This window comes from Sus scrofa, chromosome 8 (genome assembly GCF_000003025.6).
Source record: "Sus scrofa isolate TJ Tabasco breed Duroc chromosome 8, Sscrofa11.1, whole genome shotgun sequence".
Lineage (NCBI taxonomy): Eukaryota > Metazoa > Chordata > Mammalia > Artiodactyla > Suidae > Sus > Sus scrofa.
The window spans coordinates 66,571,838-66,599,481 of NC_010450.4; the positions used below are offsets into that span (position 1 = coordinate 66,571,838).

The window sequence follows — 27,644 nt, forward strand, 5'->3', positions numbered from 1 at the left end:
GGTATTAAATTCCAATCTTTTACTTTATTCCATCATACCACTGATCATGCTAACTTATCAAAATCATCCACATCTCTGAAGCCATGGAGTGTTACAATACAAATGAAGTACTATTATTAACATCCAATCAAAGGACAATCTTCACATCAAAGACACAAAATAGTGTGTTGTATTTCTGGGGGGACAAATTCAAAAACATGTCATAGGAAAGGATGAATGAAATTGATGTCTGAAATGTGCTTTGCAGCAGAGTAGAAACCCTAACAGTCTCCTGACCTTCCTGGCTGGAAGGGAAGCTCTGGCGAGCGTGTGCTCCATGCTATTTCTCGTCTAGTTCTTTTGGAGAATATGCACTAATTATTTCATACTGGACCCAAAACTGTGGTACATATGTAGAAAATGTTCAATATGATCAGTACGGAAAATAGCAGGAATCCTTATGTTCCTAAGGCCTCCAACAGTGCATTAGTTGGTTAAACAGAAAGCAAAATAAAGCAGTAAGTCCTTAACGGTAGCATCTTCCATGTGTTTATTTGTTTAGCATCTCTTTTCAAGGAATAGATTATCTTAAACCTTAATTCTAAATCACATGGCACATTGCAGGGGCGATTCTTCGATGTTGCATGTGACAAAGCTGAGGAATGGACAGGCACCCAGAAGAGTAGGAGAGGAATCTGGTTCCAATCCATGGCCGAATGAGTTCAGATGAACTCTGTACATTGTTCCAGATCAACCGGTACACACACAAACAAAAAACCTACTCTCTCTTTTTCTTCCTTGCAGTTTTACCAAGCTTCCGGCAACAAAACAGGCCGCATTTAGTGACCAGAAATGTAATCGCTGCCACACAGGCCAGCAGGAACCCAATCACATCGAGAGAGTGGTACTGGTACCAGGTGAGGTCGTGGGCTGCTGGCCGCAGGTGCTTGGCTCCTTTGTGGCGCATGACAAACTCAATCCAGAAGACCGCCCGGTCCAGGGGCTTCACAGGTTGATCGTGGTGAATTCTTGATAACTTCATAGCATTCTCTTTATAGCTGAAATTGAATACATAAATAGCGACTTGAAAACTTTGCTGAAAACCTGACATGCCAAAAATTGTTTTGTATCATTATAAGTGTATGACCTAAGGATTAAGACACTGCATCATACACGGTATTCCCAAGGGTTTAGAATGCCTATGGACATCTGTTTCCTCTTGAGCTATTTCTACCTATGCTGGCCTATCAGGTGGAATTTGTCGGATGTTTCACAGCCTCTATAATGATTGGAAGTAGGGGAGAAAATAATTTCTAATTGGAAATAGCACTTTCAAGGTTCAGCAATAGGAGTGTAGCATGCTCTCCTCCTACTCGGAAGTGGAGTCTTCATTTACGGAGACTACAGAACATGGAATTGTAGAAAATAGGGGAACAGCATGCAAAAGAGAATTGTGAACCAGAAACAGAGAGACAAAGCCTGTTTCCCTTTGGTTTACAAAAGAAAACCCAAGACAGACCTTTCTTAATGTACAAGAATTTCAGGAATAAGTCCGTGTGGATATATCTCAGGAAGACAAGGAGACAACAGCAACAAAACCCCAAGACACGGAAACAAAATATTTGTCAGGTAAAATGTTAAAAAAAAACCAGAATCCTTCAGCAACACAAGGGCTGTACTGAAACATAAATATCATCATTGAATCCACATAAAGAGCAAACTAATGCTAAAGAAAACTGGCAATTGTGGTGATGGACATTGTGCCCGCTGGAAGCGCTGAAAATGTTACAGTTAAAATACAGCAATAAAAGTGATGATATGCCATTTAAAAGGCAGATGGACTGAAAGTCCACAGACGACTTCATAGTAAAAGTCTCTCTGGATTGACCAACACTGGAAACACTAATGAATTCAAATCCTTCATATCAATATTTATTCATAGATTCATATGAAATTTTAGTAAGACTTTTCCTGCTTTTAAAGAAATATTTATCCAAAGCCTAGCAATTTTTAAATGTTTGACATATTTTTTCGCATGATAGATTGACTTGATTTTTTGGAAAAAGGACAACATAACAAACGTAATCATTCATTGCTGGGAATTTCTTTACTTATGATTACAGTAATCTACATGCTGTACAAAGTACCGTGCAACTTATTCATCGAAATAAGTTTCAGCTTATCGGAAGCTTGTCCTGTTGTCTGACACCTGTCCACTTCTCCAGCTCCTACCTCCTGGTGACCACTGCTCTGCTGTTTCTGAGTATTTGACTTTGTACATATAAATATAAGTGATATCAAGCAGTATTTTTCCTTCTCGGTCTGGCTTAATTCAGTTAATTCACAATGCCATCTTGTCACAAATGACAAGATTTCCTATTTTCTCATTACTAACTGGTACTCCTTTCACATACACATAAAACGTCTTTTATATCCAACAGACACTTAGTTGTTTTCACATCTTGGCTATGGTTAAAGATGCTGCGGTGAATGTGGGCGTGCAGACATCTCTGCCAAATTCTGTTTCCTTTTCCTCTAGATATATACCCAGAAGTGGGATTACGGTACAGTGCAGTTTTCATCTTTTTTCTTCTTCCTTTTATGGCCCCACCTGCCACACGTGGAAGTTCCTGGGCTAGGGGTTAAATCAGAGCTGCAGCTGTTACTTACTCCACAGCCACAGCAACACCAGATCCAAGTCACGTCTGTGACCTACACCACAGCTTGGGCAGCTGCCAGATCTCTAACAACTGAGCAAGGCCAGGGGTCGAGCCTGCATCCTTAGAGAGACAGCGTCAGGTTCTTAACTCACCTAGCCACAATGGGAACTCCTATTTTTAATCTTTTGAGGGTTTCCGTACTGTTTTCCAGACTGGCTGCACTAATTTGCATTCCTAACAAGAATGTACTGAAGTTTCCTGCCGCCTATGGGAGTTCCCAGGCTAGGGGTCCAATTGGAGCTGTAGCTGCCTACCTATACCACAGCCACAGCAATGCAGTATCCAGGCTGCATCTGCAACCTGCACAGCAGCTTGCAGCAAGGCCGGATCCTTAACCCACTGAGTGAGGCCAGGGATCGAAGCTGTATCCTCACGGATACCAGTCAGATTTGTTACCACTGAGCCACAATGGAACCCCTCTATTTATAAATTAGCACGAGGAAATATCTGAAGAAATATTTCTTTACTGGTAATTGGTTACAGCTACATGTGGAAAGCTAAGTGATTTTTCATTTTTTATTTCTCTAGGATTTTGACACATTGCCTAAATTCTTTATCATGGAATATCTGCAATTTTTTTTATTTTTTTTTAAATTTATTTTCCCACTGTACAGCAAGGTGGTCAGGTTATCCTTAGATGTATACATTGCAGTTACAGTTTTTTTTTAAGAAATTATAAATATTTCTAAAAATATGTGGGTCTTTTTAACAATGGCTTAGTTCTTTACGTTAATGTCATTGAGGTACTCTGTCACCCAGTAGCAGTAGGTGAAGCTAAATGTTTTCATAGAATGTGACAAAGTAAAAGGCAGTTGTATTTGATATTAACTATGTCCTGGTGATTATGCAAAATGAATCAATTAATTGAATGAGACAATTTATTCCTTTTAAAATTCTGATGTTTCTCAGAAAATAATAGGTTCTATACTCACGAAGGATTGTTAATAGCTGCCTTCAAAGCATTGAGTAGGTCAGAACTCGTCATTGTGAGCAAGTCTAATTGAACAGCAGCCCCTTTAGCTTGGACACGAGCAATATTATCAAACTGATCACCAAACAGGGGGATTCCCACCACAGGGACCCCGTGGTATATAGCTTCATAGATGCCATTGGTTCCACAGTGAGTGATAAAAGCCCTGGTTTGGGGATGACCTAAAAAGAAAAAAAAATCATCATTCTAAGTCGTAAGAATTTCAGAAATAGACACTCATGACACTTGTATGAATCAATCATTAATTCGGTTCAGTAACCTTGTCTGCATACTTCTGTGCCATCAGGCCATACATAAATTTCTAGAGTCTGTAAAGAAAGCAGCAACTGAATATTCCATGTCCAGCAGCAATTAGGGATTCCAGCAATTAGGTCATTCCACAAAGCTCAGAACGGTCTAAGGGTGGAGTTAAGCGATGGAGAGTAATTGCCATTGAAGAAGTACTTGGGGGTAAGAACACATTGATAAAAAGTGGTGAAGGAGAGTTCTCTTGTGGCACCGTGGGTTAAGGACCCAGCATCATTTCTGCAATGGATTGGGTCACTGCTGTGACTCGGGTTCAATCCCTGGCCTGGGCACCTCCCAACTGCTTGTGTGAATGGGGAAAGGGAGGGGAAACGTGCAGGGTTTCATCGTGAGAATGTTGGCATAACAGACTAGAAAGACAGACTTTGGCAAGTGCATGAAGTACTCTGGTTAGGAAAATGGGATTATGACCTTGATTTTTTGGTTTGTTTTTAGGGCTCCACCCAGGGTGTATGGAGTTCTCAGGCTAGGGGTGGAACTGGAGCTGCAGCTGCCAGCTTACATCACAGCCACAGCAATGGCAGATCCGAGCCGTATCTGCGACTTGCCCCACAGCTCTTGGCCACACCAGATACTTAATCCACTGAGTGAGGCCAGGGATGGATGGGTTCATTCCCACTGAGCCACACAGGAACTCCAGAGCTTAATGTTAAGTGATATGGAATCATTTTTAATATTATGATCAGTGAAATGGTTTATAGGTTATTTTCCAGATAGTTGTATTCCAGAAAAGAAGAGAGAAAACGGATACAGAAGGTCAAGAGGGCACTGCACCAGAGCCTCATCTAAAGGTGTGCTCAAGTTAACCAGAGCCCGATCTAAAGGGGCGCTCCTGACTCTGAAGCTGAGGCGGGAGGGACTGCATCATAAATGGGAGAAGCCGAGGTTCCATATTTATCTCAGAGCTTGACAAAGATCCTATCCTTGACCAAACTCTAGTCAGAATCCTCTAAATTCCCTTCTCAGGGAGGCTCTGATTTTGGAGCGTCTGTACCTCTCTGCATTGCCCAGTTTTGAAAACATCCTACTAAGGCAGTTGAGCTAGGTTCTCTGGGCCCTGCTATCCGATCCCCTTTAGGGCTGTTGGCTCATCCTTCACCTTCCCCCCCAGTGATGTCTGATCACCCAGGACTGCCTTCAGGAACAGTCTGATTGCTTTTGCCAGTCTCTTCCTTTTCCCCTGTTGTGTCCTCTTGGTAATTTTTCATCCAGTCAACCTGACACTCTGCCTTTCGGCTACCAATGTCCCACTTTTCCTTTCTGCGCTCAGAGTTGAGTCCAAGCCCTCTGCCTGACGGTTCATGTCCATTGCAGCAGTAGCTATCCTTATCCCTGATGGTCTTGAATACAGTGTGCCTTACAGCCCATGAACATGTTTTTCTTTAACACCCTCCAAAAGAAATGGGAAGACATTACATGTCTGGGGTTTTTCTTGTTTTCATTTTTTGCTTATTTTGAATACAAATTCCTCGGTTCTATTTGTTATCGAGTAATCATTCAGATTATTCCTTATTCAGTTCTATTTACTCTTCTCTTTGTTCTTACCAAGAACATCATTCTGTGGAATCCATTCATATAGCCGAGTGTTGTCTCCTAAGGTTTCTGGCTTTTTTCCTGAGTACTTCCACACAACCTGTAAAGGGAAATGCCTTTACTCTACCAGAAGATTTTTAGAAACACATTGTATCAGAGTGACGCAATTAAGTTAGAATTAATCTTGTTCAATGTCTCCAGGTAACAGATGAGCAAACTGAGGCCCTTAGTGATTAAGCAGTGAATGCATTTAAACCTCCTGATACTACAACCATGTTTTCAAATGATTTCACTAATCCCCATCAATAATCTATCATGTAATCCTAATCAATAATCTGTCATCCTCAGGTTAATTCTCACTTAGAAGATGAAGAAAAAAATGATAATCTGTATCTGAAACATTGCATATTGGTAACACTAGGCCACTCTGACAAAGTGGATTTTTTGAACCAAGTTTTCAGAGGCACGGGGTGGGGGGGAGGAAGTTACTTACCTCACAAAGAAATTATTACCGCTTTGACCTTCATTATATACTTGGAAGTAACATGGAATTAAGATTTGTGTTGCCTTTTTTATTACAGTAAGATATACAGAATGATATTTATCACTTTAAAGTATTGTAAGTATAGAACTTGGTGGCATTTAAGTACATCCACAATATTGTGTGACCCTCAGCACTATCTAGACCCCAAATGTTCTCATCATCCCTAACATAAACTCTGTGTCATTAAGCAATAACTCTTTATTTCATCAGTGGATGCCTTAAATCTCTTTTACCAGTGTAATTCCCAGGCTAGGACTTCTAATATAATGTAAAATAGCAACAGTGAAAGGAGACATCCATATATCATTTACGAGATTAGGAGGAAAAAATTTCTTTTCTTTTCTTTTTTTTTTTTTTTTGAGGCCCACACCCATGGCATGTGAAGGTTCGCAGGCTAGAGGTCCGGTCAGAGCTGTAGCCGCCGGCCTACACCGGGGCCACAGAAACGTCGTATCCCAACTGTGTCTGCAACCTAAACCACAGCTCATGGCAAGGCCAGATCCTCCACCCACTGTTCGAGGCCAGGGATCAAGTCAATGTTCTCATGGATGCTAGTTGGGTTTGTTAACTACTGAGCCACAACGGGAACCCCAGGAGGAAAACTTCACTTTCCACCACTGAGTATGTGATAACCTGTGGGTTTTTCAGAAATATCCTAGATCATATTGAGGACTTTGGTTTTTATTCATCATTTCTTGAGATACTTTATCAGGAGGAATGGTTGGATTTCGTCAACTTCCTTTTCTGTGTAAGTTGAAATGATCAGTTTTTTCCCTTCGTTATATTCCTGCCAAGGATTATATTGACTGATGTACTTGTTGGGAACTGCCCTTGCATAAAATACCATTTTATGATGGTAAATATGGTAAATAAACCATTTTAATAGTCTCGTGGATTTGATCTGCAAGTAATTTCTTGAGTGTTTTATTATCTATATTAGACATGATCATGATCTGTAGTAGTGTTATTTTTTGGTGATGTCTTTATCTGGCTTTTGTATCAGGGTGAATCTGGCTTCCTAGAATTATTTAGTAAGTGTTTTCCTTTTTTCACTTTTTTGAAGATGTGAAAAGGATTATTTTCATAATTTAATTATTTAAATGTATAAAAGAATGTATCAGTGATGTTATCTCTCCAGGACTTTTCCTCTCTGAGAGGTTTTTGATGTTTCCTTTTTTCTTTTCTTTTTTTTTTTTTGTCTTTTTAAGGCCACACTCATGGCATATGGAGGCTCCCAGTCTAGGGGTCGAATCAGAGCTATAGCTGCCAGCCTATACCACAGCCATAGCAACACAGGATCCAACCCACGTCAGTGATCTACAACAGAGCTCATGGCTACGCCAGATCCTTAACCTACTGAGCCAGGCTGGGGATTGAACCTGTGTCCTCATGGATGCTAGTCAGAATTGTTTCCACTGAGCCACGATGGGAACTCTGGTTTTTAATGTTTCTAGCTGTGGCTTTTTCAGTCTCACTATTGAAGACCCCTTAACATTTTTTGTAAACCTGCTTTGGTGGGGCTGAATTCTTTTAGCCTTGCTTTGCTTGTAAAACTTTTGAGCTCTACATCAAATATGAAGGGGAACCTTACTAGGTAGAGTTTACTTCGTCATAGGTGTTTTTTTTTTTCTTCCATTATTTTAAATACATCATGCCATTCCTTCTGGCCTTCAGACTTTCTTCTGAAAAGTCAGCTGACAGCCTTACAGGCGTTTCCTTGTACTTCACTTGTTCCTTTTCCCTCTCTGCTTTTAAAATACTCCTTTGATCTTTAATTTTTGCCAGTTCAATTACAATGTGTCTTAGTGGTATCCTAGTTGTGTTTATCCTGTTCAGGACTCACTTTGCTTCCCACACTTGCTTGACTCTTTCCTTTCCCAAGTTAGGGACCTGTTCATCTATTATGTTTTCAAATAAGTAATCTACCCCCCTTTCTCTTTCTCTTGTCTTTCTGGGACTCCCTAGAATGCTAATGTCAATATGCTTGATGCCGTCAAGGAGTTCTCTAAAACTTCTCTCATTTCTTTAAATTCTTTTTTTTTTTTTTTTCTGTTCAGCTTCAGAGATTTCCACTACTTCCTTTTTCAGCCCATAGATCTGTTCCTCTATGTTGTCTAATCTGTTGTTGATTCTTTCTGGTGTATGTTTCATTTCAGTTATGGCAGTCTTCATCTCTGGTTTTTACTTATGTGTTCTTGGGAGAAATGTTTATTTAGGTCATCTACCCCTTTCTTGATTGGGTTGTTTGTTTCTCTGTTGTTGACTTGTAGGAATTATTTGCGTATTTTGGAGATTAAGCCCTTGTCAGTGGCATTGTTTGCAACTATTTTCTCTGGCTCCATAGCTTATCTTTTCCATTTTTATGGTTTCCTTTGTTATGCAAAAGCTTGTAAGTGTGGTTAGCTCTCCTTTGTTTATTTCTACCTTTATTTGTATCCCCTTGGGAGACTGACCTAATCAAACATGTGTAGAGTTATATAAAAGAATGTTTTGCCTATGTTCTCTTCTAGGAGTTTTATGGTATCTCATAGTATGTTTAAATCTTTGAGCCATTTTGAGTTTATTTTTTGTGCCTGGTTAAGAGTGTGTCCTTATTTCATTGATTTACATGCAGCTGTCCAGTTTTCCAAGCACCACTTGCTAAAGAGACTTTCTTTTCCTCATTTTATATTCTTGCTTCCTCTGTTGAACATTGACTGACTGTAAGTGTCTGGGTTTACTTCTGTGCTCTCTATTTACTCTGTTCTGCTGGTCCATATGTCTATTTTTGTACCCTGCTGTTTTAATTGCTGTAGCTCTGGAATATCGTCTGAATTCTGGGAGAGGTAGACTCCTGCTTTTTTTTTTTTTTTTTTTTTTTTTTTTCCTCCTCTCTCAGGATTGCTTTGGAAATTCTGGGTCTTTAAGGTTTCCATACAAATCCATACAAATATTTGAATTATGTGTTCTAGTTCTGTGAAAAATTTCATGGGGAATTTGATAGGGATCAGATTAAATCTACAGACTGCTTTGGGAAGTAGGGCCATTTTAACAATACTACTTCTTCCAAATCCAGAAGCAAGGAATATCATTCCATTTCTTTGAATCCTCTTTAACTTCCTTGATGAATGTTTTATAGTTCTCAGAGTGTAAGTCTTTCACCTCCTTGGTGAGATTTATTACCAGGTCTTTTTTTTTGGGGGGGGGGTGTGATTGTGAAGGTATTGTTTTTTGTGTTCCTTTCCTAATATTTTATTGTTAGTATACAGAAATGCAACCAGTTTCTGAATGTTAATTTCATATACTGCTACTTTGCTGAACTTATTGATCATATCAAGGAGATTTGTATGGAGACCTTAGGGTTTTTGATATATATTGTCATGTCATCTGCATAGAGTGACAATTTTCCCTCTTCTTCAATTTGGATACATCTTATTTTCCTTTCTCTCTTTCTTTCTTTTTGTCTGATTGCTATGGCAAGGATACAAGCAAGATAAAGCAAGATAGTAATAAAATAGTCTATTTTGACATTTAATTCTTTTTCTTTACAATTCCTTCAAATTGATATTAATAACACCACTAACTTTTCCTGTATTTAAGCACGTTTTAAGGAGATCGTCATGAGTTTTAAAGCACTTGCATGTTCATTGCAGCACTATTCACAATAGCCAGGACATGGAAACAACTCAAATGTCCATCGACAGATGATTTGATTAGGAAGAAGTGGTATATATACACAATGGAATACTACTCATCCATAAAAAAGAATGACATAATACCATTTGCAGCAACATGGATGGATCTAGAGAATATCATACGGAGTGAAATAAGCCATAAAGACAAAGACAAATACCATATGATATCACTTATAACTGGAATCTAATATCCAACACAAATGAAAATCTCAGAAAAGAAAATCATGGACTTGGAGAAAAAACCTGTGGCTGCCTGATGGGAGGGGGAGGGAGTGGGAGGGATCGGGAGCTTGGGGTTATCAGACACATCTTGGAATAGATTTACAAGGAGATCCTGCTGAGTAGCATTGAGAACTTTGTGTAGATACTCATGTTGCAACAGAACAAAGGGTGGGGAAAAAAATGTAATTGTAATTTATACATGTAAAGATAACTTGATCCCCTTGCTGTATAGTGGGAAAATAAAATAAAAAAAATTAGCTGCCCCTCAAAAGATAAGATTATCTGACCTTCTGTGGAAGCTGGGCAAGAGCTGATGCAATCATATTAGACTTTTCTTCTGTGAGGTTTTTGACCATTGACCCCAGAGTAAACAACACAACTCCATCTTTCCCAGAGCTTTGAACAAACTCTTCTAATTCCTGTGAAGAAAACAGTCTTTGTAATATGAAAGCTTATCGTTACAAAAAGAAGATGGTCACACAATTTTCTCCATGTGTCTCAACTATTAGACCATGTCTGCCTTTTCATATTTTAACCATTTTCAAGTATAAAATATGATTTGGATCATGTGTTATTGAGCAAGTAAAAATGATTTACATTGGAGGTTTCTTGCAGCATATTAGAGGAGCATACATATGTGTTTGTTTGCAAGTTACTGACATGTTATCTTCTGCCATGTGTTGAATTCTTTAAATGTATTATTTAACTTAGATGCATGGTAATTTTAAGAGGTATGTATCTGTATACATTTGCAGATGTGATGGCTATCTCAGAAAGGCCGAGTAATTTGTCCAAGATGACACAGCATTAGCAGGCAAAGACAAATTTCTAAATTTAGCTTTTGATGATAAAGCCAATGATTATATTCAGTACTCTCCACTGCCTTCCAACATCTTCTCTACAATGCTCCAAAGGAAAAGCATTTGATTTCTGCTTTAAGTGAAATAGTTCTGGGGCTTTGCTTCATATTTATCTCTCATTTTTCTGCTAAATTACTGTCAGTATAATGACCTACTTTTGTGGTATTTACTTTGTTTTCTAAATTTCAATTTTATTTTATTGCGTTTATATTTGCTCTTTGTATAAGATTCCACAAACACACTTTAAAATGGGGTAGGCAGGTAAATTTCCTGACCAGACAAGTAATGCAGAAATAATTATAATACATACTCTGAAGATGACAGTAATATCCTGGAAATATATGGATTTGCATACAAAATAAAAATAACATATTTAATCACAGTGAAGTAAAAAACAAAAAATTCATTCCCATGTATAACTACTAACAAACCTAAGCCGAAGACAAAAAAATAGTGTGACCCTTGAAATGGAAAGACAGGAAATACATTTACTTTAAAGAATTGTCTCATATGATTATCTAGGCTGGCACGTTGAAAATGTGCCGAATAGGCCACTAGGCTGCAGACCTGGAGAAGGGCCACTCTTGTAGTTCAGGTCTGAAAGGTTGTCTATAGGCAGAATTCTTTTTTGCTTGGGAGAGTTCAGTCTTTTGTTCTATTCAGGTCTTCAACTAATTGGATGGGGCTTACCCACATAATGGAGAACAATTTGTTCACTCAAGGTCCACATATTTCCATGTTAATGTCATCCAAAAATACCCTCAAAGTAACTTCCTGAATAATGTTTGGCTCAAGAGATGGGTTTGTGATCCAAGAAAGTTGACACATAAAATTAACCATTAGACTATGATTATAGATGGATTGCCTTAACATGTAAAGCTATCAATCTCTACAAATTGATTTCCAATTATAGCATAGTTTTCTTAAGATACTGGAACATATTTTAAAAGTTATGTAGAAAAGTACATATTCATAAATAATGAATGAATTTCAAATAACAAAATACTGGGGACTACTTCAATTGGATAATAATACATAAAACAAATTGGGAGGAAGAGTAGAGCAGGGGGATGTGCTGACCCTCTCCCACCAACACAACAACAACAACAAAACACATCTGCAGGGTAAATGAGTCACACAGAACAACAATTAATTGCTGGCAGAAGAACTTAAACTCCAATAACGGCAAGAATCTTGTGACATTACAGGGTAAAACAAGAGAAAAGAGGAGAGTGAGAGAAGGGAAATCGGGGCATGATAGGCACTCCCGAAAGGGAACTGTGGAGGAGAAAGGGATCCTGGAAAGTCACCTAATCGATGGAAAGAGTAACCAAATCAGAGGGATCTCCAGACCCTGAGAAGAGCACAGCAGTAGGTCTGAGATCTGAAAAGCAGAGTGATAGCCAAACAGATCATCTGAACTACTGCCACAGTCACCAAAAATCTAGATGCCTGGGTGGGGGCTGGGCACCAAGACCTCAGCTCTGGAGGTTAGTCCCCAGGAGCAGGCTGAGGAGGAAAGCCCAGAAAAGGTAGAGGAGGCTCAAGCAGGCCATGGGATATCTGCTTCCATTGCAGGGCAGTCCTGCCAGTTCTGGCTGCCCTCAGGAAGTGCGCCGTTGTCTCCCAGCAGCCCCGCTAGTTGCTCCCACCCTCGGGAGGTGCTGCACCCCCATGGAACAGCTGCCCAGCACCGCCAGCCTCCTGGATGGGTCCCACAGCCCAGAAACAATAGAGCAAGCTCTGGCATGCCACAGGAAATCTGCTTCCATTGCGGGGCGGTCCTGCCAGTTCTGGCTGCCCTGCCCCTTTGTCTCCCAGTGGCCCAGCTAGCTGCTCCCACCCTCGGGAGGTACTGCACTCCTGTGGAAGAGCTACCCAGCACTGACAGCCCCCTAGAAGAGTCCCACAGCCCAGAAATGATAGAACAAGCTCTGGCATGCCATGGGAAATCTGCTTCCATTGTGGGATGGTCCTGCCAGTTCAGGCTGCCCTGGGGAAATGCCCCTTTGTCTCCCATTGGACTGGCTAACCACTCCCACCCTTGGGAGGTGCTACAATCCTGTGGAGCAGTGCCCAGCACTGCCAGCCCCCTGCAAGAGCCCAACAGCCCAGAAACACCAGAGCAAGCTCTGCCTGGCCGAGTGAAATTTGCTCCCATCGTAGTGTGGACCTCCCAGTCCTGTCTGCCCTCAGGAAGTCCTCCTTTGCTTCAGAGAGACCCTGTCAGCCCCGCCCACCCTCCAGAAAAGCCACACTGCCTCAAAGAAGACCGACCAACAATGCCAGCCCTTGGGAAATACTCCACAGCAGAGCCAGGGAAAACCCTGCCCAGCCACGGGGAGTACACCTCCACCAAGAAAAAGAAAATAACAAGCAAGATGAAGAACCCGAGGAACCACTCCCAGTTAAACCAACAGGAGAACTCACCTAAAGCAGTCAACAATGAAACAGACTTCTGCAGTCTGATGGAATTTGAGTTCAAAAGGGGAATAGTGAAAATACTGAAGGAATTAAGAGAAGATATGAACAGTAATGCAGACTCCCTCAGAAAGGATCTAGAAAATATAAGGAGGAGCCAAGAAAAACTAGAAAATTCATTTGCAGAGCTACAAACTGAGCTAAGGGCAGTAAGAACCAGAAGGAATAATGCAGAAGAATGAATTAGTGATGTGGAAGATAGAATAATGGAAATCACTCAATCAGGTCAGCAGACAGAAAACCAAATGAAAAAACATGACAGCAATTTAAGAGACCTATGGGATAATATAAAGCAGGCCAATCTACACATAAGAGGAATTCCAGAAGGAGTAGAAAAAGATAAGGGGATGGAAAATATATTTGAAGAAATTATCACTGGGAACGTCCCAAATCTAAAGGATACTTAGTTCAAGATACAGGAAGCACAGAGGGGCCCAAACAAGTTGAACCCAGAGAGACCCACACCAAGACACATTATAATAAAAATGGCAGAAGTTAATGATAAAGAGAGGATCCTAAAGGTAGCTAGAGAAAAGCAGAATGTTAACAACAAGGGAACCCCCATAAGGTAATCAGCTGATTTCTCTACAGAAAACTCTACAGGCCAGGAGGGAATGGCAAGAGATATTTAAAGTGCTCAAAGAAAAAACTATGCAACCTAGAATACTCTATCCAGCAAGAATATCATTTAAAATAGAAGTGGAAATAAAAATGTTTTCCAACAAGCAAAAGTTAAAAGAATACAGCAATACAAAACCAAGACTAAAAGAAATACAGAAAGGGCTTTGCTAAACCAAAAAGAAAAGAAAAAAAAAAAGAGGAAGAACTAGTATTGAGGAAACCACAATCAGAGAGCAGTCACTCAAATAAGCCAGCATACAGATTTAATCGTGAACATGTTTAAAACAAAATAAAATTGAAAAGAAAAAAAGAGTCATCAAAATCATAAAATCTGGGCAAGGGAAATAAGGAAATAAATAGACTCCTTTTTAAATTTTTTTTTCTTTTTAATTTTAGAATGGTAATGAAGTGTTTGAACCCACAGGACTATCAGGCTAAAACACAAAATTACAGGAAGGGGTTAATATACTTAAAAATCAGGGCAACCACAAGCCAAAACCAAACATTACATTTGCAAAAAATGAAAAGAAAAACTCTCAAGCAGAAAATAATCAGAGACTATCCAACCAAAAAAAAGAAAGAAGAATGGGGAATCATAGAGTTAACTGGAAAATGAGGTTTCAAATGGCAATAAATAATCATCTATCAATTATCACCTTCAACGTCAATGGACTGAATGCTCCAATCAAAAGACACAGAGTGGCTGAGTGGATAAAAAGGCAAAAACCTTCAATATGCTGCCTACAAGAAACTCACCTTAGGACATAGGACACCTATACATTGAAAGTAAGGGGGTGGGAAAAAATATTTCACGCCAATAGACAAGACAGGAAAGCAGGAGTTGAAATACTCATATCAGACAAAATGGACTTTAAAACAAAAGACATAAAGAAAGACAAAGAAGGACACTATTTAATGATTAAGGGATCCTTACACAAGAGGATACTACTATCGTCAACATATATGCCCCAAATACAGGAGCACCCAGATACATACAACAAATATTAACAGACATAAAGGGAGAAATTGATGGGAATACAATCATAGTAGGAAACTCTAATACCCCCCTCACACCAATGGACAGATCCTCTAGACAGAAAACAAATAAAGCAACAGAGTCCCTAAAGGAAACAACAGAAAAATTAGACTTAATTGATATCTTCAGGACACTACATCCAAGAAAATCAGAATACACATTCTTCTCAAATGTGCATGGAACACTCTCAAGAATCGACCACATATCGAGGAACAAAGCTAACCTCAACACATTTAGGAGCATAGAAATTATCTCAAGTATCTTCTCTGACCACAATGGCATGAAACTAGAAATCAACCACAGGAAAAGAAATGAGACAAAAACTTACTACATGGAGACTAAACAACATGCTACTAAAAAACCAGTGGGTCAATGAGGAAATCAAGAAGGAAATTAAAAAGGACCTCAAGACAAATGATAATGAAGGCACAACCTCTCAAAATCTATGGGACACCACAAAAGCAGTGCTCAGAGGGAAATTCATAGCAATACAGGCCTTCCTCAAAAAAAGAAGAAAGATCTCAAATTGACAACCTAACCCTCCACCTAAATGAATTAGAAAAAGAAGAACAAACAAGACCTAAAGTCAGCAGAAGGAAGGAAATTATAAAGATCAAAGAGGAAATCCATAAAACAGAGATTCAAAAGACAGTAGAGAAAATTAATAAAACCAAGAGCTGCTCCTTTGAAAAGGTAAACAAAATTGACACACCCCTGGCCAGGCTCACTAAAAAGAGGAGAGAAAGAACCCAAATAAACAAAATTAGAAATGAAAAAGGAGAAATGACAACGGACACTGCAGAAATACAAAAAACCATAAGAGAATACTATGAACAACTATATGCCAACAAATTTGACAATCTGGAAGAAATGGACAACTTTCTAGAATCTTACAGCCTGCCAACACTGAATCAAGAAGAAACAGAACAACTGAACAGACCCATCACTACAAATGAAACTGAATATGTCATAAAAACACTCCCTAGAAATAAAAGTCCAGGACCAGATGGCTTCACAGGTGAATTCTATCAAACATATAAAGAGGAACTGGTGCCCATCCTCCTTAAACTTTTTCAAAAGGTTGAAGAAGGAACATTCTCAAAGGCATTCCATGATGCCACCATCACCCTAATTCTAAAACCAGACAGAGATACCACCAAAAAAGAAAACTATCAGCCAATATCATTGAGGAATATAGATGCAAAAATTCTCAATAAAATCTTAGCCAACCAAATCCAACAACATATCAAAAAGATCATACACCATGACCACATGGGGTTCATCCCAGGTTCGCAAGGGAGGTTCAACATATGCAAATCAATCAATTTCATACACGGCATTAACAACAGAAAAATCAAAAATCATATGATCTTCTCAATAGATACAGAAAAAGCATTTGACAATGTCCAACAGTCATTCATGATAAAAAACTCTCGCCAAAGTGGGTATAGAGGGAACACTCCTGAACATAATCAAAGCGATTTATGACAAACCCACAGCAAATATAATATTCAATGGAGAGAAACTGAAAGCCTTCCCACTCAAATCTGGAACAAGACAGGGATGCCCACTCTCACCACCGCTATTCAACATAGATTTGGAAGTCCTAGCCACAGCAATTAGACAAACAAACAAAAGAAATAAATGGGAAGAGAAAAGATAAAACTGTCACTGTGTGCAGATGACATGACACCATGCATAGAAAACCCTAAGGACTCAGCCCAAAAACTACTGGAACTGCTTAACAAATTCAGCAAAGTAGCAAGACAGATATAAGGTTAACATTCAGAAATCAGTTGCATTTCTGTATAGCAACAATGAAATATTAGACAAGGAATACAACAATACAATCCCTTTTAAAATTGCACCTCAAAAAATCAAATACCTTGGAATACACTTGATAAAGCAGGTAAAGCACTTATATGCCAAGAACTATAAAACATTAATCAAAGAAATTAAAGAAGATGTGAAGAAATGGAAAGATATTCCATGTTCCTGGATTGGAAAAATCAATATTGTAAAAATGACCATACTACCCAAAGCAATCTACACATTCAATGCAATCCCTATCCAATTACCCATGACATTTTGCACAGAACTAGAACAAACAATCCAAAAATTTATATGGAACCACAAAAGACCCAGAATCGCCAAAACAATCCTGAGAAACAAAAACCAAGCAGGAGGCATAACTCTCCCAGACTTCAAGGAATATTACAAAGCCACAGTCATCAAAACAGTCTGGTACTGGTATCAAAACAGACAGACAGACCAATGGAACAGAATAGAGAACCCAGAAATAAACCCTGACACCTATGGTCAACTGCTCTTTGATAAAGGAGGCAAGAGCATAATATGGGGGAAAAAAAGTCTATTCAGCAAGCACTGCTGGCAAATCTGGACAGCTGCAGGCAAAGCAATGAAACTAGAACACACCCTCACACCATGCACAAAAATACACTCCAAATGGCTGAAAGCCTTAAATATAAGACAGGACACCATCAAACTCCTAGAAGAAAACATAGGCAAAACACTCTCTGACATCAACATCATGAATATTTTCTCAGGTCAGTCTCCTAAGGCAATAGAAATTAGAGCAAAAATAAACCCATGGGACCGAATCAAACTGAAAAGCTTTTGCAGAGCAAAGGAAACCAGAAGGAAAACAAAAAGACAACTTTCAGAATGGGAGAAAATAGTTTCAAAGGATGCAACGGACAAGGGCTGAATCTATAGAGTGTACAAAGCAACTTATACAACTCAACAGCAAAAAAGCCAACCACCCAACTGAAAAATGGGCAAAAGACCTGAATAGACATTTCTCCAAGGATGGCAAACAAACACATGAGAAAATGCTCAACATCGCTGATTGTAAGAGAAATGCAAATCAAAACTCCCGGGAGATACCACTTCACACCAGTCAGAATGGCCATCCTTAATAAGTCCACAAATAACAAGTGCTGGTGGGGGTGTGGAGAAAAGGGAGCCCTCCTGCACTGTCGTTGGGAATGTAAGCTGGTACAGCCACTATGGAGAACAGTATGGAGGTACCTTAGAAATCTATGCAGTCCCACTCTTGGGCATATATCCAGACAAAACGTTACTTTAAAAAGACACATGCACGTGCATGTTCATTGAAGCACTATTCACAATAGTCAAGACATGGAAATACCCCAAATGTCCATTAACAGATGTATGGATTAGGATAAGGTGGTATATATAAACAATGGAATACCACTCAGCCATTAAAAAGAACGACATAATTCCATTTTCATCAACATGGATGGAACAAGAGGCTCTCATACTGAGTAAAGAAAGTCAGAAAGAGAAAGACTAATACCATATGATATCACTTATAACTGGAATCTTATATACAGCACAAATGAACTTTTCCACAGAAAAGAAAATCATGGACTTGGAGAATAGACTTGTGGCTGCCTGGGGGTAGAGGGAGGGAGTGGGAGGGATCGGGAGCATGGGGTTATCAGATGCAAACTAATGCTCTTGGAATGAGATCCTGCTGTGTAGCATTGAGAAGTATGTCTAGATTCTTACATCGAAACAGAACAATGGGAAGAGAAAAATGTATACATGTATGAGTAACTTTGTCCCCATGGTGAACAGCAAAACAAAATATATTAAAAAAAAAAAAAGACAAAACACAAAATGAAGGCTACTATTCCTATTTAATATAGTATAAGAGTCTAAGAGAATCATAGACACTAATTTCTGTGTCCATGTTTTCTGCTTTAGGATCAAACACTATCAATAATTAGCTTGAAATCATTTCAAAAGATAAATGCTCAAAAAGGAAAATAAAAAATACTGTAAAGAAAAACTAGATTTCAAAAGCAATCCTATGGTTACCACAGGTGAAACAAACCATTAGGGGAGGGAATAATCAGGAAGGTGGGAATAACACACACACACCACTGTACAAAATAGATGACTACTGAAAACCTACTACATAGCACAGGAAAATCTACTTCATAGTTTGTCATAACCTATAGGGGAAAAAAAAGAATGGATGTCTTTATATGTACGACTGATTCACTTTGCTAGCCACCCGAAACTAATACAACATGGGAAATCAACTACATTCCAATAAAATTAAATTTAAAGAATTATTCCAGGAAGTAAATACTCAAACAGGCAAAAATAAGCACGTTTAAAGACCTTAGGCAGGGGCTTCGCAGGCTTGCAGTGCAGTCCTCCAACATATTCAAAATTAGGCAAGGAAGGGTGAGGAAATTCGAAATCCCAGGAGGTTCGAATCAACCACATTTCAGCTTTTCCCATAGTCTCACATAATGTGGTGGGTTTTCCTGAATAAAAATTCATAAAACATGAAAACGGGAAAACAAACTGATATTTAAGTAGGAATTGTTTTGTTTCACCATTGAAATTTCTAAGGAAAATCTTTAAAGAACAAATACCGGTCCCACGTAACCCATGAGAAATCAATTGTCTTGCCCCACGGAGATTACATGATAGTGAGATTGTGAATGGCCAGACACATATTTACATATGGAACAAAGCCCAAATCCTGCTGCTTTCTCTCTGTCAATAGTCTTTTGTCTTGAGCTAACCTGGAACCTATTCCATGCTCAGAATCCACACATGCTCAGAGTTGGCTGAACATGAAGCTCAGCCAGTGATTGTCAGCCTGAGTCTCCTCCTCTTCTGGAATTCCAGTTTAGTCTTGCCTTCATTGCTCCAGAAGCCTTGGATAACTTTAAAAAAGATTTTGTAATTTATCCATCTTTTTTCTTCATAGTGTTTGGGAGTCAGCTGCCCCAAGTAATTAGATCCTATCTGGAATGCAAAGCTTTAATAAACAGGGCGTCTCTTTAATAATAAGGGGATGCTCTCCCTTGGTATACAAAATGAAAGTTCCTCACAAGACTTCTTTTCTCTTTGGTGAAGATATCGCACTGCCTGAAAATCTGGCGGCAAAATATTTGCTATTTAGATATATTTAGCTGACAAACTGTACAAAAGGGGCTCTGTCCACTGAAGTGGAATTCAAGTGAACATGAACAGAGTAAGAACTCAGAGTAGTGTCTTGAAATAAATTGTTTTCATTAGCTTTGAGTCAGATCTTTATTTCTGAATTTTATTCAGTTATTGTGGTATGGGCAAACTTACCTAGAGTTTTGGGATCCTTTCGAAATACGTATTTAATAACACCAATACAAGGAAAGCATAGCTCTCCTGTTTCTCAGCATGTGACTTTTTGAATAGTCTCTTTGATGTGCTAAGTGTGCTCAAATGTTGATTAGAAAATGTGAGGGATTTGAACTGAGCGGGACAATCTTTCCATGTAAGAGACCAAAAGAAACTCTCGGTAATTCAGGGGTGTGATTCCCGTAATGGGAAAGGTATTCGATCTTCATTTCATACTCAGTGCATATGCCATTGTGAAGCCTTAGGGGTGTCAGCCATGGGTGCAATCTTATTCTCTTTGTGTGATGGTTTAATCCCACAGCCTTTTAATAACAGTTTATTGAGATATAATTGATAATGTCATATGCTTCTTCCTTTTGAATGAACAATTCTGTAGCTTTCAGCATATTTATAAGGATGTGAAACCACCCCCAGTATTCAGTTTTAGAAAACTTCCTTCCTGCCAAAAGAAATCCTGTATCCATCGGCAATGTTTCTCCATCTCTCACTCTTCCCAGCCCCTGACTCAACTGCTAATCTACTTCATTCTTTGTCTGTTTCAGAAGAGTCTTATTTCACTTCATGTAAATGAAATCATACACTAGGTGGTCCTTTGTGCTCCCTTCATTCACTTGGCATAACTTTTCTTCAAAGTTCAGCCATGTGGTAGCATAGATCAGTACTTCATTACTTTTTGTGGCTGAATGATATTTCTAAAAGGATATACTTCATGTTGTTTATTCATTCATCAGTTGATGTGGATTTGAGCTGTTTCCGTATTTGTCTACTATGAATAATGGTGCTATGAGCATCCACGTGTATGTTTTGTGTGGACACATGTTCAATTTTCTTGATTATAAACCCAGGAGTAGAATTGTGGGGTCATATTGTTGATCCACTTTCCTCCATATTAAGATAATACCCTTTTCCTGTTAAATCTCCTCTCCTGAGTGAGAACTCTAGTGTGCCTAACGCACTCTTTTGCTATAAAAACAATATAGTAGGAGAAGTAAAAAATTTGATCTGGATAAGGAAACTGTGAGAAAATATCTGAGGCTGGGTAAAGCATTTCCAAAAGCAATGCCATATTTGATATGCTGGGACATTTGTTGAATACTGAGTGATTGAAGAGTTATTTACCCCTTTAGGAAAATGTGCCTATATTTAATTTGTTATTTCTTGTTGATATACTGTGGATGTTTGCGTTCAGATACTGTGAAGTTAAATGTTAACTTGCCTATTTCTATCTGGTAGAAAAGATCATCCTCTAAATTAAGATTTGATTGCCCATAAGAAATTAATCATTCTTGTGTCTACGGTATTATCCTACCGTTCCTTTTTCTCCAGAAGTATTTATACATAGTCCTCAAAATTTGTTGTGAACCAGATACGATTATACTGGTTTTCTCATCACTTATTAGATCATATCATTTCATGTTCTGATTAATAATTATATAAGTTATGACTTATACTTTTAAAATTTGAAAACATATAGTTGGAATACATTGTATAATGAAGATCTGAAATCAATCCTAAAAGACAATATATGCCTAATAGAATTTTAAAATTGATGAGATTCTCTAGTTGTATCCATATTGCTATGGATGGCACTACTTTGTCCTTTTGATGGTCCAATAATATTCTATTTTTATGTATGTACCACTTCTTAATCCATTCATCTGTCGATGGACATTTAGAGATTCTCATGTTAAGCAGCGTCATAGAGAGAAAGATCAGTACCATATGCTATCACTTACAGGTGGAATGTAAAATATGGCACAAACGCACCCATCTACAAAACAGAAACAGATTCACAGACATAGAGAACAGAACTGCGGTGTCCAACAGTGGGGGCGTGGAGGGGGAAGATGGGGGATGAATGGGGAGTTTGGAGTTAGCAGAAGCAATAACATTTAGAATGGATTAGCAATGAGGTCCTACTCTATAGCACAGGCAACCATATCCAGTCTCTTGGGAGAGACTATGATGGGAGAGAATATGAGAAAAAGAATGTATATGTGTGTGTGTGCATGTGTGAATGACTGGGTCACTATGGTGTACAGTGGAAATTGACACAACACTGTAACTCAACTATACTCTAATAAAAATAAATAAATAAAATTTATGAGTCAAAAAATGTTTTTCTTCTACTTACCAAGCCTAGATTCTTCTTTCTCAGATTACTTTGATATAGTCCTCAAAGGAATATTCTAAGGAAAGGAATATTCTAGGAAAGAATCAGTTACAGTGTTATGTCCTATCACTAATGTTTCACTAAAAAAGAGGTTCTAAAACTAAGCACTAAACTGCTGGACCCAGGAGTAAGCAAACAACCTAGTTCCAGCTTCGATCAGTCACAGCTTGATCCATGACTCAGAAATTGTCACCAGGGTGAGATTCCAGACCTTTAAATTTCTGCCCATTTTAAAAAGTGTTATGTCTAGAGAAATAAGCATCTGCTTCTGTCACAAAATGCCCAGGAAAAGATCTCAGTGGAACATGTTAACCTCGATTAGGTCATATGCCTTTTTGAACATAGGACATATTCCTGGGCAGAAACCATCATAATTAGCTCTCATATTGTTTGTGAGTTGCTCAAGAAATCATTTCCCAGAAGAAATTGAAAAGCAATGCCCTAAAAAATGAAATGAGAAGTAGCAATATAAAACAAGAGATTGCAAATGTAAAGGAAAATTTTAATTCTTAAGAAGAACCATAATTTTTAGTAGTATTTTCAGAGATACTACAGTTTAAAATGGCAAGAAAGAAAACAATATGGAAATGCAAAGCACCACAAATAGAAAAAGAAATACTGAGAAAGAACAACAAAGCCAGGGCATCGACCTGTCTGATTTTCAAGCACTATTTTAAAGCTGTACTGAAAAAAAAATTACATGGTACAGGCACAAAAACAGACACATGGACCAATGGGACTGAATCAAGAAGGCAGGGAAAAAAAACCCACAAACATGCAGGTATGCTCACCTAATATTTTGAAAGGGACCCAAAATATTCAAAATATTCAATTTTGATCTTGATGAAGAAAATGAGGTATTAACTTGCAAAAACATGAAACTAGATCCTAATTTAACTCCCTTACAAAACTAACTTGTAATGGATTAAAAGTATAAATAAGACCTGAAATCATAAAATTCCAAGAGAAAGATATAGGGAAAATCCTGACATGGGTCTTGGCAATTTTTTTTAATATGACAACAAAAGTGTAAGCAATAAAATTAACAAGAAAAAGTGAAGACTAGGAGTTCCCGTTGTGGCTTAGGAGGTTAAGAACTCAACTAATATCCTTGGGGATGTGGGTTTGATCCCTGGCCTGAGTCAGTGGGTTAAAGCTCTGGCATTGCCATGAGCTGTGGTGTAGGTTGCAGATGTGGCTCAGATCTGGCGTTGCTGTGCCTGTGGCGTAGGCCTGTAGCTGCAGCTCCAATTCAACCCTTAGCCTGGGAACCTCCATACTTTCATGCAGGTGAGCACCCCCCAAAAAAAGAAAAATGATGTCTACTTCAAATTAAAAAACTTCTGCACAGCAAATAAATGATCTATACAATGAAAAGGCAATGTATAAGATGAGAGGAAATATGTGAAAGGTATAATTTTGATACAGGGTTATCATCTAAAATGTCTAGGGATCTCATACAATTCAATAGCAAAAATCCAAATAATTCAATTAAAAAAAAAAAAAACCAGCAGGAGTTCCCATTGTGGCACAGTAGAAACGAATCTGACTGGGAACCATTAGGTGGCAGGTTCGATCCCTGGCCTTGCTCAGTGGGTTAAGGATCCGGCATTGCCCTGAGCTGTGGTGTAGGTCGCAGACGTGGCTCAGATCTGGTGTTGCTGTGGCTCTGGTGTAGGCCGGTGGCAACAGCTCCGATTAGACCCCTAGCCTGAGAATCTCCATATGCCATGAGTATGGCCCTCAAAAAGATAAAAAAACATAGCAAAGGATGCCTATAGAGATTTTCCCACAAAAGAAATTCAAATGACCCACAAATACATACAAATGTGCTCAATTTACTAATCTTCAGGGAAATCCTTATCAAAACCACAGTGAGGTATCAGCTCACACCTATTAGACACTGTCATCAAAAAGATAAGAGATAACACATACTGGTGAGGATGTGGAGAAAAAGGGAACCCTAGCAGGCTGTTGGTGGTAATGTAGGTCGGGGCTGCTACAACAGAAAACAGTGTGGACGTTCCTGAAAAAATTGAAATTCAAACTACTACTGGCCCTCCCCACCCCCATGGTCACTGTATCATCATGTACAATAGCCAAAAAGTGGAAACAATCGACCTGCTTTCCAATAGCTGAATGGATAAAGAAAATGCAGTTTTATATACAGGAGAATATTATTGTGTCATGGAAAAGGGACAGCTACCATTTAGGACATTATGACAAGCGAAGTAAGACAGGCAGAGAAAGGCAAATACTGTTTCTATCACTTAAATGTGGACTCTCAAAAGAAATAACAAATGCAGAAACAGAGAACGGATTGGTGGTTGCCAGATGCTGGAGGTTGGAGGGGGGGCACATTACCAAGGTAAAGACGATCAAAAGGCAAAACTTCCAGTTCCAAAAAAAATACATCTCGAGGGTGCAATTTACACCACGATGGCTATAGTAAATAATACTGTATTGTATATTTGAACTGTGCTAAGAGAGTAGGTCCTAGAAGCTCTCATCTTAAGATAAAAACAGATTTGTAGCTATGGGTGGTGTCGAATGTTAACTTGAGTTACTGTGGTGATTATTTCGCAACACATACACATATCGAATCATTATGTTGTACACCTGTTCTGACACAAACTGATTTTAAGGTAGAACGAGAAAATTCAACAGTTTTCTCTGCCTTTGAGCTACCATCTCCTGCCCCTCCCTCGTTCAGGGTACATTTTGTGTCTGCATTGTACATTAACAAGATCACCTTTGAAGATACAGGGGAAAAAGAACAAGTGAGTCATTTCCTCCTAGCACCAACAAGGGAACTCCTTGGAAAGAACAGTCCTTCCTTCACCCCCTTAAGGGGTCACACTGACTCATTAATTGCCTCTGTGGCCTATGTAAACTATCAGTATACTGCTCTGATGTATAACCCTTTGTCGCAACAACTTTATATAATTGTGCTGTGAGTGTTAAAGAGGTTAGACAGTCTTTAGAGCTTGGTGAAAGAATGTCTCTGAGGTTATAATCATCACATTGCCTTTAAAATTTCTTTTTCCATTTCCTTCTTAGACTGACTACTTATTAAGTTTTTTCATTCACACCTGAAACTAATACAATGTTAGATGGTAATTCTATCTCAAAAAACTAACCAAACAATGTAATTAGGGTACTCCTTCCGCTAAGGTAACTCATAATCCTATGCAAAAGTATCCCTAACACCAGTGAATGCAAGCTCTTAAATAAAAAATCAATTACGCAAAAGGAAAAAACAAAGTGGTAAAACATCTTGCTGAAATAAAGAAAATCTTTGTGCTCAAGGTCAAACTCACTCATTGTCCTCTAAAGCAGCTATGAATAATAGAAGAAGAAGAAATCCATGAAGACGAGTTTAAAAGTCTAGAAATATGATCCTTTTGCAAAAAATCTTCCCTCTCTCCTTTGGAAGATAAAAGCAGATGAAGCCAAGATGTATTCATTTATTATCTAGTTTCATGTCAGGACATGTTAGCCTGGGAACCAGCCAACCAAGCCTTGATAGAATGCAAACAGAAAGGCTGAGAAACAGCAGGTTAATCAGAAAGACAGAAGCTTTATATCAGAAGTAAACAAGAGAGAAGTAGTTCAAGGTTTGGAAATTAAGCACACTGTCAGATTTGATTCTCCAGGTATTCCAAAAAATAAGTAACATCGAAAGGATTTATGGATAAATATAAAAGATAGTCTTTCTCTATTTCCTCCTCTAATGTATTGTTACTAGTCAATTATATAAAACAAAGAAACAACAAAAAAAGAAGGAAAAATTATTATTATTACTTTCAATCTAAGCAGTTTGGCGATAGGATACTGGGTCCTCACATAAAAATAGTTTTTTAAAGTTTTACACAGTTTACTTTTTTTTTTTTTCATTTTACAACCACACCTGGAGCATATGGAAGTTCCTGGGCTAGGGATCAAATCAGAGCTACAGCCATAGGCAAACATCACAGCCACAGCAACAGGGAATCTGAGCTGCATCTGAGACCTACGCCACATCTTCCAGCAACACTGGATACTTAACCCACTGAGCAAGGCCAGGGATCGACCTACCTCCCCACAGACACTGTGTCGGACTCTCAACCTCCTGAAACACAACAACAATGCTAATATTTATATGTGAAACAAGAATCAAGATTACATGCAAGTTTCTCTTACCTAAAACTTTGCTGTAATATTCATCCCATTCTGGAAATAAAAAATATGTATATATCACTACATTCACTGCATACAATAACCAATTCTCCAGCCTCTGAACAAAAGTCATGTTATCTGTCAGTCCCGATGTGCTGCTCGGAACATATGAGGAAGGCATAGGAAGTCCAGCACACAGCCTCTCAAAGACATTTCCATCGGAAAAACGAAAAGAGTATACAAATGGAATATTGAGGAGCTCAGCCACCAACTCCCCACAAAAGCTTAAAGGGTCAGCAATACAGACATCAAACTTTGCTGCCTGTAGCCTGCTGAGTAACTCCTTGTTTGTGACAGCACTGTCACATATGCTTCTGGTTATCAAAAAAAAATCTCTGAGCATTTGTGTCATCTTGACTTGCCTGTTCCACCATAAAAGTTTCGGCACTTCAAAAGAGAGTGTATAGAGATCAGCAATCAACTTTTCCACGAAGCTTTCTTTGCTTAGTGAAATTTGAAGGATCTCCACGTTAAAGGGAAGCTTGGCATGATCAAGCAGAAAGCTTGATGAAGGCATCAGGATGGTTATCTCATGCCCGCGAACTTGGAGTTCTTCCAGAATAACTTTTAAATTCATCCAGTGACTAAAATCCATGGGCCATACAAGAACTTTCCCAGTCATTCCTGAGTCGAAGAAACATAGATGCAGCACGAAAAAGACACAGAAGCCCTTCACAGTCTTCATGATTAACTCTTGCTCAAACTAAATCTGGGCTTTAAACCAAGCACATGAAATTCCCAATCCAAAGATCTGTGCTTGACACTCCCAGTCATATAGTAGGTTGGGATGAACTTTGAATTGTGTACTCTGTATTAAAGATTAAAAGGAACTACATTCATGAAAAAAAAAAGGTTAACAAAGTCAATAAGTTAATAGAATACTTCCCAGAATGAGTTTCCAAACTCCTTTTTAAGAGTACTAAAAGAAAGGGGTTTAAAGTTAACACAAATTCAGAGTAATTTCTAAAACCTGTTAAGTAAATGTGATGTATATCCATTAAGACTAGACTTGTGGACCTTTTTCTTTGGTTTCATTTGAATGTTCCTTTGAACAGAACGGTTTTGTAGCATTTCTCCTACTGCAAATTCCGCAAGATAT

The 27,644-nt window shown here is 38.6% G+C and overlaps 1 protein-coding gene across 1 annotated transcript; it reads right to left on the reverse strand.

The window, feature by feature from the left end:
* Positions 1-27,354, reverse strand: LOC100624891 (UDP-glucuronosyltransferase 2C1). The gene is made up of 6 exons (XM_021101409.1): positions 26,510-27,354; positions 19,144-19,292; positions 10,257-10,388; positions 5,542-5,629; positions 3,632-3,851; positions 1-1,037 (listed from the first exon to the last, which is right to left on the reverse strand). Exons 1-6 carry the CDS (start codon positions 27,228-27,230, stop codon positions 758-760), a joined length of 1,590 nt encoding a protein of 529 aa, XP_020957068.1. The 5' UTR covers positions 27,231-27,354; the 3' UTR covers positions 1-757.

What these genes read in the sequence shown, in the direction of transcription:
- LOC100624891 (XM_021101409.1), bottom strand. Translation starts at nt 27,230, where the DNA reads ATGAAGACTGTGAAGGGCTTCTGTGTCTTTTTCGTGCTGCATCTATGT. An exon ending in TCCACAGAATGATGTTCTTG is followed by an intron (nt 3,852 to 5,541) that starts GTAAGAACAAAG and finishes TTTTCTTTTTAG; the next exon opens with GTCATCCCCAAACCAGGGCT. An exon ending in GCAGCTATTAACAATCCTTC is followed by an intron (nt 1,038 to 3,631) that starts GTGAGTATAGAA and finishes ATTCAATTTCAG; the next exon opens with CTATAAAGAGAATGCTATGA.